The 12,890-nt window shown below is 48.3% G+C and overlaps 1 protein-coding gene across 2 annotated transcripts in view; it reads right to left on the minus strand.

Annotated features, from left to right (window-relative positions):
- Positions 1-1,820: 1,820 nt before the first annotated feature.
- The window catches only part of SYT6 (synaptotagmin 6), a 66,478-nt gene continuing 55,408 nt past the window's right edge, over positions 1,821-12,890 (minus strand). Inside the window, exons 5-7 of one of the 2 annotated variants that reach the window (XM_069601211.2) lie at positions 10,542-10,713; positions 9,206-9,356; positions 1,821-3,428 (exon numbers count right to left, since the gene is read on the minus strand). In XM_069601211.2, coding sequence (XP_069457312.2) covers positions 3,357-3,428; positions 9,206-9,356; positions 10,542-10,713 — 395 coding nt within the window. In that variant the 3' untranslated portion in view covers positions 1,821-3,356. The remainder of the gene's footprint in view (positions 3,429-9,205; positions 9,357-10,541; positions 10,714-12,890) is intronic. The other variant, XM_069601216.2, reaches the window with a different exon arrangement.

The raw sequence follows: 12,890 nt of genomic DNA on the forward strand, positions 1-12,890 counted from the left end.
AAAGGAACTTTGCATTTAAAGGGCTTCCCTGATAGCTCAGTTGGTAAAGAATCTGCCTGCAATGCAGGAGACCCCAGTTCGATTCCTGGGTCAGGAAGATCCCCTGGAGAAGGGATAGGCTACCCACTCGTGTTCTTCGGCTTCCTTTGTAGCTCAACTGGTAAAGAATTCACCTGCAACTCGGGAGACCTGGATTTGATCCCTAGGTTGGGAAGATCTCCTGGAGAAGGGAAAGGCTACCCACTCCAGTATTCTGGCCTGGAGAATTCCATGGACTGTATAGTTCATGGGGTAAAGAGTCGGACATAACTGACTTTCACTTTCACTTTTGCATTAAAAAAAAAATACTGATATGCAAAAGGCCCTGGTTATCATGACTTTGGGGCTTCCCAGGTAGCGCTAGTGGTAAAGAACTGCCTGCCAGTGCAGGAGATAAGGGTTCAATCCCTGGGTTGGGAAGATTCCTGGAGGAGGGCATGACAACCCACTCCAGTGTTCTTGCCTGATTCACACTGACCACACTCCCTTCTCCAAGAAGGAACTGCTCTAAGGCAGCATCCTCAGCTGCCTCCACAGTTGCATGTGCATTTTGAGCTCACTTCTAGAAGGACCCCCTCACATAAATTTCTGGGCTCCTAACCTAGGCAGCCCACTGCCCCCTTCATAGTTGCAGAACTTGCAGCATCTGCCTAATGATTGAAATGGCCATCTTGATGGGATCATTCTAGAGTCAAGAATGATCCCATGGACAGAGGAGCCTGGTGGGCTACAGTCCATGGGGTTGCAAAAGAGTTGGACACGACCGAATGACTGAGCATGCATGCACACACGTGTCGTGACTTCAGCAAAGCTCACATCACCAACCAAGAAAGACGTTTCTCCTAGCAGAGGCAGCTGCCAAATGAATCAACCTTGTACTTCATGTCATTCTGCAACTTGTAATCATTGTATTCTCATCGGTGAGGGAGAAAGATCAGAGTAGACAGTGAAATTGGCATAAATTCACGCTTTGGGTTGAGTACTGGTCTCCCTTGAGGATGCTGGGGATGGAGTTTCAGAGCTGAGAGCCTCCCTGGGGTGGGATTCCCAGCCTACAGACATTTACCAAGACTGCCGGAGCAGGAGTGGTAGCAGCTGGTCAGGGGGGTGTGGAGGCTGACCGTAAGCTGCTCAGGGAGCAGCTCCAAAGGCACTTCCAAAGGCACTGGGAGGCTCACTCATGTGAGACAGTTGCTTGGACATAAAAGGAACATCTAAGAGCAGTAACTCTTCCCTGATTCACACTGATCATACTCCCTTCTTCAAGAAGCAACCACTCTAAGGCAGCATCCTCATCTGCCTTCAGGTTTGAAGGTGATGGATAGTTGCACGTGCATTTCAAGTTCACTTCTAGAAGGACCCCTTCACATTAATTTCTGAAGCCTGCTGCCCCCTTCATTATTTCAGGACTTGTAGCATCTGCCTAATGATTGAAATGGCCATCTTGATGGGATCATTCTAGAGTCAAGAATGAAGCTCATGTTGGAAGTCTTTTCATGACTTTGAGTTTTTCCTCACTGTCAAGAGAATCCAGCCGCAAGATGACTTGACTGAGAAGGCCTATCAATCACAAGACATTTGGGGAGAAAACTTGTCTTTAAATCAGTGCCACATTAGCCCCAGCCTAAAGCTCAGTACAGGGTGAATTCTGGGTTTATCTACATTTTTAAAGCTGAAAACCTCTTTTGCCACAATATCTTGTTACCTCCTGCCCAATTTGGTCATCTTGAGGATTAGAAGACACTACTCAAAGTTATATCAACACAGAAATCCGATAACTTGACTTAAAACAAGGGTAGCTTTATTGAGTTGCTGCTCCTAAAGCATGTGCCACATATAAAGAGTAAGACACAAGGTGTGTGAACAGTTTTTACATTCTTGACCTTCCATGGTTGAAAGAAGCACTTCTTCAGCAGACCTGCCTCTTGCAAGTTACACACACGGCTCTAGAAACTGGCATTTCTGAGCTCTACACAGAAGTGAAGACCCACCCACGCATTTACCAGACTGATGGAGCAAATCAACCTAGTTCTAGGGGGTTGGTGGGAAGGCCACTAATTAACTCAACAGAAATGTACGATTACAATACAGAATAGTCCAAACATACTTTTTTCCTAAACTGAATTTTACCTAGAGATTTAAAGAAAAAAAAAATCCTTCACTACCACTGAAACAAACAAACAAACACTGAAATACTTAATAATTTCTATAACTAAAGTTTAAGATGAACATTGTCCCAGAGTCAAGGCGGCTGAAATAGACTTAAGCTGACTTGGTTTCAATCAAGAAGGTACTCTTCATAGAAAGATACACACCACCTATCACTTGGATTTCAAAACTCCCCATTCAGAAAAGAACATTTTATGTAGGTTTTTCTTTGACCTGTTTAGGCATTTTAAACAGCTGCTTGATACTTCATGGAATTAGAAAGCTATGTATAACGCAGAAATCATTCCAGAACATATGTGCTTCCTCTTTTTTTTTTTTTTTTTAACAACGAAGGTTATTTTTGAGAACAAAGATTCTGTTTTCAAACAAACGTGGTCATTAACTGTGGTGTGCCAGAAAACATATGGCATGTTTTGTTTCCGCAGAACCGTTCCTAATGAAAGCGACTCAGCTCCCATGAGGGATCAAGTCATGTTCAATTCAGGAGGAAAGTTCACAAGGACGGGGAGCCAGGAGCCCTGCACGACCAGCCAGTCGAAGGCTCACAGACAGCTCTGAGTGCTCGCGATTTCAACATGGGGCCAGGAGTCTGCACCTTGGTTTATGTCACATCAGCAAAGAGCTTCTAAGAGTCATAAATCACTTTTGTAAAGGCTCTTGGCCAGATCTGCAGCTTCCAGTGGGCCACTGAACAAAGCAGCCATTGCTCATCCTTCTCCTCCGGGGTTATGGAGCTCAGTGGAGACACAAAATTTCAGAAATTCAGACCACCTTCCCACCAAAGACAACTATTACAAAATTTCAGAAATTCAGACCACCCTCCCACCAACGACTATTTTACATTGTATTTAATAGAACCAACACCTGGGCTCTCCCCTCTTTGTTTTTCTCTTCTTTTCTTCCTGACAGCAGATCCATAAAAAGTGAAAGAACCATGAAAACATCACCTTGAGAGACAGAAAAGACTAAGACAGCTCTGACCACACAAGTGTCTCGGCCTTGACTGACACGGGGCAGCTAAGACTCTGAAGTGAGAGGCGTGCTGTCCCCACTGCCACTGAGGCACAACACTGTGTCTAGACTGTTGAACAAGTGCAAAAAGAATGCTTCTGAGTCTCGTTTGTGTCACCTGGCCACCACTGTGCAGTTCATGGTGTCGGAGGTGGTTTCGGAGACGGGCACGAACTCTCACTGTCGAAGCTGGCGGCTCGGCCTTGCCACTGCGAAGAGGGGAAGAAAGCACTTAGCCAATGCCAAGGGAATGTGCATCTCAACTTGCCAAACTCATCTGGCCCATGCACTGAATCCACTTTTCTCCAGCTTTTTGTAAGCTTTTGTGAATTTTGCTGTTAGCCATGCAAAAACAAGGAAAACAGCTTTAGGTCAAGGGGATGAATTGGGAGATTGGGATTGACATGTACACACTATTGATATTATGTATAAAACAGACAAATAATGAGAACCTATTGTATAGCCCAGGGAACTCTACTGAGTCTTCTGTGGTGACCTAAATGGGAAGGAAATCCAAAAAAGAGATTGTGTATACATATTGCTGATTCACTCTTCTGTACTTAATACAAAAAGCTACTATACCTCAATAAAAATAAAAATTAAAAAAAAAAGAAAGAAAACGGCCTGGAAGACCTGATTTTTAAAAAGACTTGCTGTAGAGATAATGAAAGCTCTCTTTAGCGTGTGGAGTGTGTGTGTGTGTGTGTTAATGAGGTGCTATGATGGGACCATTTCTGAATGCTTCAGCCATTTTTCACACTGAAAATCAGATTTTGTTAGCAGCAGAAGAGGCCGTCTGCAGAGTGTGCCCTTACTGCCAAGAAGCCACAATCATGAATTATTAGCAATTTGTCTGGGAGCTGTTAGTACAGCTAAAACTCTGATCTTGTTCAGCGCCGGCCTCTCCTCTTCAGCCTCCGTGCTTCCTGGGGGGCTTTACACTCGACTTGTGAAGGGAGGCAGGAGGAGATGGCAGCTCCCGCCCCTTTCGGGCACCCCCACGTTTTCCCCTCTTACTGTCCTGTCTCACAGGCTGCCATCCCTCAGCCCAATTCTCACCCCTCTGTGAAGACGGTGATATAATGAGGCGTAATGGAGGGAAGAGAGGACTGAGAGTGGATGTCCCACACTCGGTCACTGAACCCTTCTTCACACTTCAAAGCCAGGCAGAGCTGGAGCAATGCTTTCTGGGCAAGGATCTGACCCTGTGAATATTCTAGACCTGCTGCATAACTTCAAAGTGAGTCAGTGTCCACTGCATACTCCATCCTTTCTGGGAGCAGAGGAGACACAGGACAAGGCTCCAGGGAGAGAAGTTAGGCAGGTGGGTGAGATGGGTTTCTGTCTTTCTTTTCTTTCCAGCTGTACCATGTGGCATGCAAGATCTTAGTTCCCTGACTGGGGATTGAACCTGTGGCCCCTGCAGTGGGAGATCAGAGTCTTCAGCACTGGACCACCTGGGAAGTCCTGAGAGGGCCTTTCTGAACCTGAAGCTCAGCCCCTTCTGCTTCTCTCGGACTTTCTGGGTCTCCATGAGGAGTAACAGGGCTGAGAAGTGGACTATGCCTTTGTGCAGTGTGTAGGGGTGGAATGGAGAAGGACAAGGTCCCGCCTCCAACCCCCACCTCACAACACAGCCTTTCTAGACAGAGTTGAGCCACTTGAGAATCAGACCATCCCAGCCAGCATCTCCCGTGGGAGCCCACAACACGGAGTTGAGACCCAGGCCTATTGATCACCTTCATGTTCCCAGATTGAAGGAAGTCCCCAGGCTCAGTTCTTCATGGTCCTTTGTACCCCTGGACAGGCCAACCTGCAGATCTTTACAACTAACCAAAAAAGGCTGGTCTGGAGGTATTGACGACCACCATTACGTGACCTGAGCCCGAGCTATCTTAGCATACGGGACCCGGAGACCGGCTGGGAGATGGCCCTGGCTCTTTTGTTCTTGCAGATAAGAAAACAAAGATGCAGAGGAAGCCAGCAGAGCCAGTCAGGAGCAGAGCTGGGGTCTGAAATCAGGGCTACACTCAGTGTTCCCTCCACTCCATCCTGCAGCCGCCTTCCCAGCTGGACACACCAGGAGAAGGAGACACACGATGGAATAAGAAGCCTAACCTCTTTGGGTCCACACCAGGTACTTACTCCTAACTCCAGGTGGCAGTCTCTCTGCTTGCAGCATCCACGTGAATGAAATCACAACCGAGGGTTTCCCTGGTGAAATATTTTAGATAAATAAATGCCTGGTTGTTGAGCCCACTGTGACTTCTGACTCAAGAATTCTTAACCAGAAGGTGCCAAAAGATGGTTACCAATGCTTTCATTGAATAGACCTTCATTTTAGAAGTTCTACTTTTTTCTGTTACAACCTTTAACGTCACTTTTAACGTCAGTGAAAGGTACACTGCAATTAATGGCTTCTCCCCTGGGTAAGCATGCCACTTAAACAACCTGATGGATAGGCCAGTCCACAGGAGAAAAAACGAAATGGCCACATAGAGTATTTCTTTTTCCCTTTACATAATAGCTCAAAGAGAAGTCACACAGAGCATAATTGTTTATCCAGAGCAAATGAAGAAGGCACACTGGCTCCCCTGCCAGCCTCTGATTTTTCCTATGAAGATGAACAGGGAGGAGATGGGGTTCACGGACAATGGAAAGGTGAATGATTCCTGGCAGGCTTATTGTGGCGGCTCTGAAATAGCAGAGAACTGGTCCCCAGCACACCAAGGAAGGTGATTAGTCCAGGGTGGCTGTGGTCCAGTGAGATCTTTTATTGTTCTGAAATGGGTCAGGTTCCAACAGATAGGTCCCATCCCTGGCAGGCGGTTTGGATTTGTCCCTTCATAGTAAAACGCCTTGGAGAAGATGGCTGGCCAACCTGGGCTCTGTATGTGGTGACAGCGATGACACGCAGCATTGGGCAGGAGTGCTGAGAGGCGAGCGGCCACAGTCACTGCAGGGGAAAGGTTGTTCGCTGCAGCTTAATCAATTTTTATTCATGAAAAATAATCCCAGCAGGGAAAAATACCTTTTCAGTTAATTTGTTCCCTCAACCTGATTATAAAACCCCAAACAAGTAAGTAGGGTGCCCTCTGTTCTCGTTAATAAAAAAACTAATGATCACAGAGCTTGAAACCACTCTAAGAATGGTGTAATATAAATACAGCGCTTTCTAGATATGATGCCATTCATCTTCCTGGGGGTGGGAGAATAAGATTTTGTTTTTTTTTAAATGTATGACACAAACAGGAGAAACAAGTTCCAGGAGCCAGGTTCTTGCTCACTGTCCAGAACAGGACCAAAAAGGAGACAGGATGTAAACTCTAAGGATGATTGAGATGATAAATATTCAAGTACAATGCATCACATGAACACAAAAAAGGCTTGCTTTATATTATCCTGGTGGGCTTTCAGACGCATCTTTATAAAGGTACTTCAACTGTGGGGGCTAAGAGCACAGGCACGCATTTTTATACATTTGTACTGAAGAAATCCTAAGTTGCCAAGATGAATGCCATTCTCAGCTTCTTCATACAGAGACATGATCAACTGAGCAGAAAACGGAAGGCTGGGGAATTGGGGAGGGGCAGTCTCGGGAACCTGGTGTGTGAGGTCAATAAAAAATTAAACCCAAAGGATATGAATCAATTTATTCTCTTCGTTTTCCATATACTGTTGCTTTCCCTTTGCTGTCTCATCAAATATTCATTTTCAAGGGCTTGGTTCTACTTTATCTTTCTTTTGTAGTCTGGACCAGGGAGTCAGAGTTCTCAAAGAAACAGGACTTGGAATCAATTATTTGGCTTAATTAGGTTGTATTCATTATGGAAAATGATTCTGGGGCTGAGTCCCAGCCCCACTGTACTACTCTGCACCCCAGTTCCAACTCCAGCCACCACTGGCTGGTTATTCCAGTTCATGTGGACAGACTAACCCAGTAACAGCAGTGGTTTGTTGCATCTTCAAGGGTAGAAAGGTGATACAAAATGTGGGTTTACTCTTTGCCCAGTCATTTTAGGTCAGAGTTTCTTAGAAAAGCTGAGATGGGAAAAGCTCACCTCTTCATTTTACCAACCAGGAAACTGAAGACCAGGTGGGGCCGTGAGGTGCCTGAGACCTCTCAGCTCCCGTCCCTTACCCCTGCCTCTATGCCTTCCTGAGCATTTTAGTGTACCTATTCTATCATTAAATATCTCCAAAGGATTTTAAAGGGGGAGGACAGTTGCCACGCTCCCTCCCTAGACTGAAAAAGCACTGCAGTCAGTGAGGTGCTGGCTTCCCACTGGAGGCTCACGTGTAGGTGGAGGCTGATTGTGGGTACCTTACCCACACTTTGTAGAGAGGGCCTTCTGGGAAAGCAGGAGGGCCCAACAGCTGGCCTCCCTCAATAAAGCTCCGGAGCTGTGGTAAGATCCAGGCAACCAGGAGACAGAAATGTGAGGTTTCATGCTGCTGGAGCACCGAAGAATTGATGCTTTTGAATTGTGGTGCTGGAGAAGACTATTGAGAGTCCCTTGGAGAGCAATGAGATCAAACTAGTCAATTCTAAAGGAAATCAACCCTGAATATTTATTGGAAGGACTGATGCTGAACCTCTAATACTTTGGCCACCTGATGCAAAGAGCCGACTCATTGGAAAAGACCCTGATGCTGGGAAAGACTGAAGGCAGGAGGAGAAGGGGACAACAAAGGATGAGATGGTTGGGTGGCATCACCGATTCAATGGACATGGGTTTGGGTGGGCTCCAGGAGATGGTGAGGGACAGGGAGGCCTGCAGCCCATGGGGTCGAAAAGAGTTGGGCACGACTTGACGATGGAACAACAAGTGCTGCTGGAAGCAGGCTTGACCACCCTGAGCAGGAAAGGGAGCTGGTAGCGTCTCCGGGTTTTCTGCCCACACCTTTTCTGGGTCACAGAACATGGGGAAGGAGTTACTCTGTTTTTAAGGAGACTCTGCTTTTAAGCTGAGGGGCCATGCGGTTTATTTTTTTATTAGTAGATTTTCCAGTTTTTATACAACTCTTGAGACTTCCTGGCTTGAAACCTATCGCTATTTTTTAAAATGAGTAAATGATCACCTAGCTTTCTAGGCTATGGACTCGAGCCTGGAAGACTCAAAATGAGGTTTAAAACTCTCCTCAAAGTTTTAAACTCCTGCCCAGAGGCTTCGGCCACCCCAACCCATGTCCCAGCCCATTTAAGAAAAAAAAAGGCCAAGGGATCATCGAGGGGATAAATGGCAGGATCTTAAACTGGTGGAGTTCGGTGGAGGTGGGGCAGATTGTAGGTGTCACTGGAAGGAATGTTTTCTTTGCAGTCGAGAAAGAAATAACTAGCTCAGGATTACGCAGCAAGTGGAAAAGGGCCAGGCCTGGAGCCCATTTCGGGACTTCCAGGCAGTGCTGTGTCCATTACATCTCTGTTAGGACCTGGCTGGAAAGCGGGTCCTTGAAGCCTCACTCTCTTCTCCGGCAGTGGGGAGAACCCACATTCATGAGAGCGGAATCCTCTCGATGGCCAGCTCCATCCACACGGTGAAAACCGCTGCAGGACAGCCTGGCTGGAGCCTCAGGGAACTTACTGCTTGGATGGGGTTGGGATTTTCTGCCAGGTTCTGATCTCACTCTCCTGGGGCTCTCTCCGAAAGGGCTGACTTGGCTCAGGGGCTCTGTGAAAGCATTCCTGGCCTGGCATGGTGAGCAGCTGGCCAGGCTTCCTCCAAGTTTTTATTTTCCATTTAGAACTCAGGGTCACTTCAATATACGCCACACCAAAGCCTTGTCAAGCAGGTTCCCACCGTCTTCCTCCACTTCCTTCCTGCCTGTTACGCCCTGGGTGAAAAGCATGTGCCCCCCCACACCCAGGCGCCTCCACCCCCACCAAGGACCCACAAAGGCGAGGTCTCGCAGCAGCCGACTGCCATTCTCTAGCCCGCGCTGCCATGCAGCAAACATGCCAAGGGCCAAGCGCGACCTCACCCACCTCTTTGAAGGATTTCTTTACCTCCACCAAGGAGTGCCAGTGTGCAATGGGCTTCCGTGGGTACGCCAGCATCTCGTTCCAGTGGTCCCTTCCCAGGCCTTCGGCGTTGATCCCCACACGACAGACTCCAATGATCTCGTTGTGACCCACTCTAAGGGAGAAACAGAGGGCCTGGCATCGGTGACCAGACATGCTCTCAGAAAGGGAGGTCCCGCAGTCTGGGCCTCAACCCCGCTGGTCTAATTCAGAGTGCTGAGCTCTCTAAACAGATGCTTGGCAGGGCCTCAGGGTGCCAGCTGCAGTGAGACATTCCCCGGCCTCCTTGGATGGACTTTGGACACAGACAGATGAGCAAAAGGTTCTAACCTTGTTTGGAATCTCAGGAATGGTGGGCAGATGGCTTGACTTTGGGGAGTGGGAGTTTAAGGCTCTTCCTTTATTAGACTCAGCGAGTGCTTGAGACATCAGTGCTATTTGGAAATAAATCAACCTGCTCTGAGTACCATTTCTCCACACCCAGCGGCTATGATATGATTTATTCACTCAGCAAGAGCATCAATCATCACTCACTTTTGTTCACCAAGCACCTACTATGCCTTGAGAGCTTGTGCTAAAGATCCTGGATTTAGGTTTACTGCATGTTTTTTTTGTTGTTGTTTTTTTCCTCCTTCAAGCAAAAGTGACAACTGGAGAGAAGGAGGCACGGTGGCTGGAACAGTTGGAGAATCTGTTTGAGCCAGCCTTGACAGGAGAGCAGGATTTGAAAAGTGGAAGAGAAAAAACTCATACCAGGTGAGTGAAGTCAAGCTGGATGGATACCCTGGGTCCAGATCTGGAAGCTCTTGAGAGTTCAGGGGAAGAGGTTAGACAACAGGAGCCACTGATGGTTCTTGAGAAGGGCAAGCCCAGGAACAAAGTGATCTTTTAGGAAGGTGTGGCTGGGTTGAGGCAGGGAGTGATGACGGCAGGGGTCAGTTCGGAGGCTGCATAGACACCCCCAAGCGGGAGTGGAAGCAGCGTAGGAATGGAGAGGAGAGGGAGGGGTTCTCAAGAACAGATGCCGGAAGGAGGAACAGGAAGAGTCAGGAGTGAATGCAGGGAAACTGATGGGTGGGGAAGCCCCTGATGGCAATGAGCCTGCTGGGAAGTGAAGCTTGAGCTTCTCTGGAAATCCATGATCTTCCTCAAACTCCTGTACCTCCCTGGGTGGAGCCAGATTTGAGGCCATTGAGTGCCTGAGCCACATGAACCACAAGGTCCAAGGTCAAAGAGCCCTGTGCTATACTGGGGTGGGAGTGAGGGGCAGGGAATCATGGCCCCCTAGGACCTTACCTACCGATCATAATCCATAACGGAGATGAGCAGGCTGACTTGGTCCATGTTCTCCGGGGGAATGTCAAAGATGATGGCCTCGTTGTAGACAGGGTTGAGGGTGTTCTTCTTTATGGTGGTTTTCTTTTTCTTCAGCCTCCGCCCATCACAGAGCAGGGACACTTTGACATATGGATCTGTGCCCATGGGGGCCGCAGGAAGGGAAGGGAGCGTGTTAAGCAGATGTCCTCAAGCACCACGTGTGGCAGAGGGCTGGGAGCCCCAGACCTACTGTTGTTCTCAGATGGTATCAGTGGGATGTTAAAATAATTAAACCACCTTGTATTTATGTCGCACACCTGTCTCTGCAGACACTGTGCTTCGTAAACAAAGAGTCTTTAGCGACCTCAGGCTTTCTAGGAGAGTGCTTAATGGACTTTTGCTAATGGGGAAGCTGGCCCCAAATCAGACAGGAAGCCTGCCCATGGGTACACAGTTCACGACCCTAAATCTCAGCTCCATGGTGGCTGGCTGGCTCCAAAGGGTGCTGAAGCTGAACAAAGGCACTCTCCTCCTTTTACCTACTTGCAGGATTTTCTCTAAGGGGTTCTTGTCAGAATTAGTAACCAGAGGATAAAGTGGGTAAAAATAGAATTGATGACACCCAAGGAGTAGCCACAAGACAGAATAAATGAACAGCGACAGTCACGATGCTTGTGGGGTCCTCCCAGCCTGACAACAGGATTAAGGGTCTCATTGCTCCTTCCGGCTCATGTCTACCCGGCGGCCGGGAGGGGAGGAGTGACCCTGCTCTTGGCCTCCCTGGAAACTGTTTCCTGCCCACTCTTGGCAGTGGAGGAGGAGGGGGCCATGGCTGGGGGACTGAGTGCCTCAGCCTCCTGGGACTCGGGGTGGCCGGCTGCCATTTCCTTTCTCAGTGTGATCTTGAAATCTCTCCAGCCCTCAAAGAGATGTCTTTTTACTGACCTGCCGTGCACCTCCCATCCTTGTCTCTTCTTTAGTTTTCTGAATGGGTATTTCACGGTCAGCTTCCTACCCTGAAATTTTCTACTCATCCAAGTGAAGTGACACCTATTGTATCTCTCAGTGCAGGTGTCTTGGTCACCACCATAACTGTTATTTATGCCTCACAGCTCAAGACACAGGAGGGCAACTCACAGGCAATAACAGCTTTTGAGACACTGATGTGCTGAGACAACTTCTTGCCCAGAAGCCAGGGCTCATGCGACTCTGCCAGGAGGTGCAGGCCCAGAAGCCTGCTCCCTGGCTCCTCATTCACAGGCATGTGACTCTAACTCCTGGGCACCCAAGAACCCACGGGGACCTTATGCTCCCTGGGGAATTGTTCAGGTGGTAGAAGAGGTGCACAGCTTTGGGGGAGCTACAGAGCATCCTGACACCTGATCAGAAACTCAAGCCTTAAAGGCAGTTCCATAGTCGCCCAGGTGTGCCGCTGACTAACCAACACGATGACAGCAGCCGTGCCTTAGCCACGGGGGTGCTTGGGTTTATGGGGGACCTGGGGAGACCATCAGGTGTTTAGCCAGCCTGCTGTGTCTGACAACCCATTGGCAAAGTTTCTCTCAGGAGGATGTTCAGTAAAAAAGAAGGAGGAGTTCCTAGAACTACCGTGAGACAGCTTTCTCCTGTCCTCAGGCTCTGTTCTCTATCAATATGCCCTGGACAGTGTTCAGGTCCAAGCAGACAAGTGGGAAAGTTACTTCCAAGACCTGTTGTTGACATGGCAACCTCTACACTCCTCAAGTGTGAACGTTGCCTTGGAGAGTGTCTTCAGGCTTGAGGCTGCCAAGGACCACTCATCCCCTCCCATGCCTATGTCTATACACTCCCACAGCAGAGCAAATGCCCATGTGGCCAGACTTAGAAATGTTTGACAAAGCTACCTGTCCCTGGTGCTGCCAAGTCACTTCAGTTGTGTCCTACTCTTGCAACCCCTATGGACTACAGTCTGCCAGGCTCCTCTGTCCATGGGATTCTCCAGGCAAGAATACTGGAGCAGGTTGCCATTTTCTTCTCCAGGGGATCTTCCTGACCCAGAGATAGAATCCTGTCCCCTGGGCCACCAGGCAAATGCCTGATGACTAACTGGGAGATGCTCAGCTTCCTTCCCCATCTCTATTCACTCCTATGAGGCATATCTAATTTATAAAATTCCGTGGGTATTTCCCTTGATGGAGAAGGCAATGGCACCCCACTCCAGTACTCTTGCCTGGAGAATCCCGTGGACGGAGGAGCCTGGTAGGCTGCAGTCCATGGGGTTGTGAAGAGTGGTACATGACTGAGCGACTTCATTTTCACTTTTCACTTTCATGCATTGGAGAAGGGAACACAT

This window comes from Ovis canadensis, chromosome 1, assembly GCF_042477335.2.
Source record: "Ovis canadensis isolate MfBH-ARS-UI-01 breed Bighorn chromosome 1, ARS-UI_OviCan_v2, whole genome shotgun sequence".
Classification (NCBI taxonomy): Eukaryota; Metazoa; Chordata; class Mammalia; order Artiodactyla; family Bovidae; genus Ovis; species Ovis canadensis.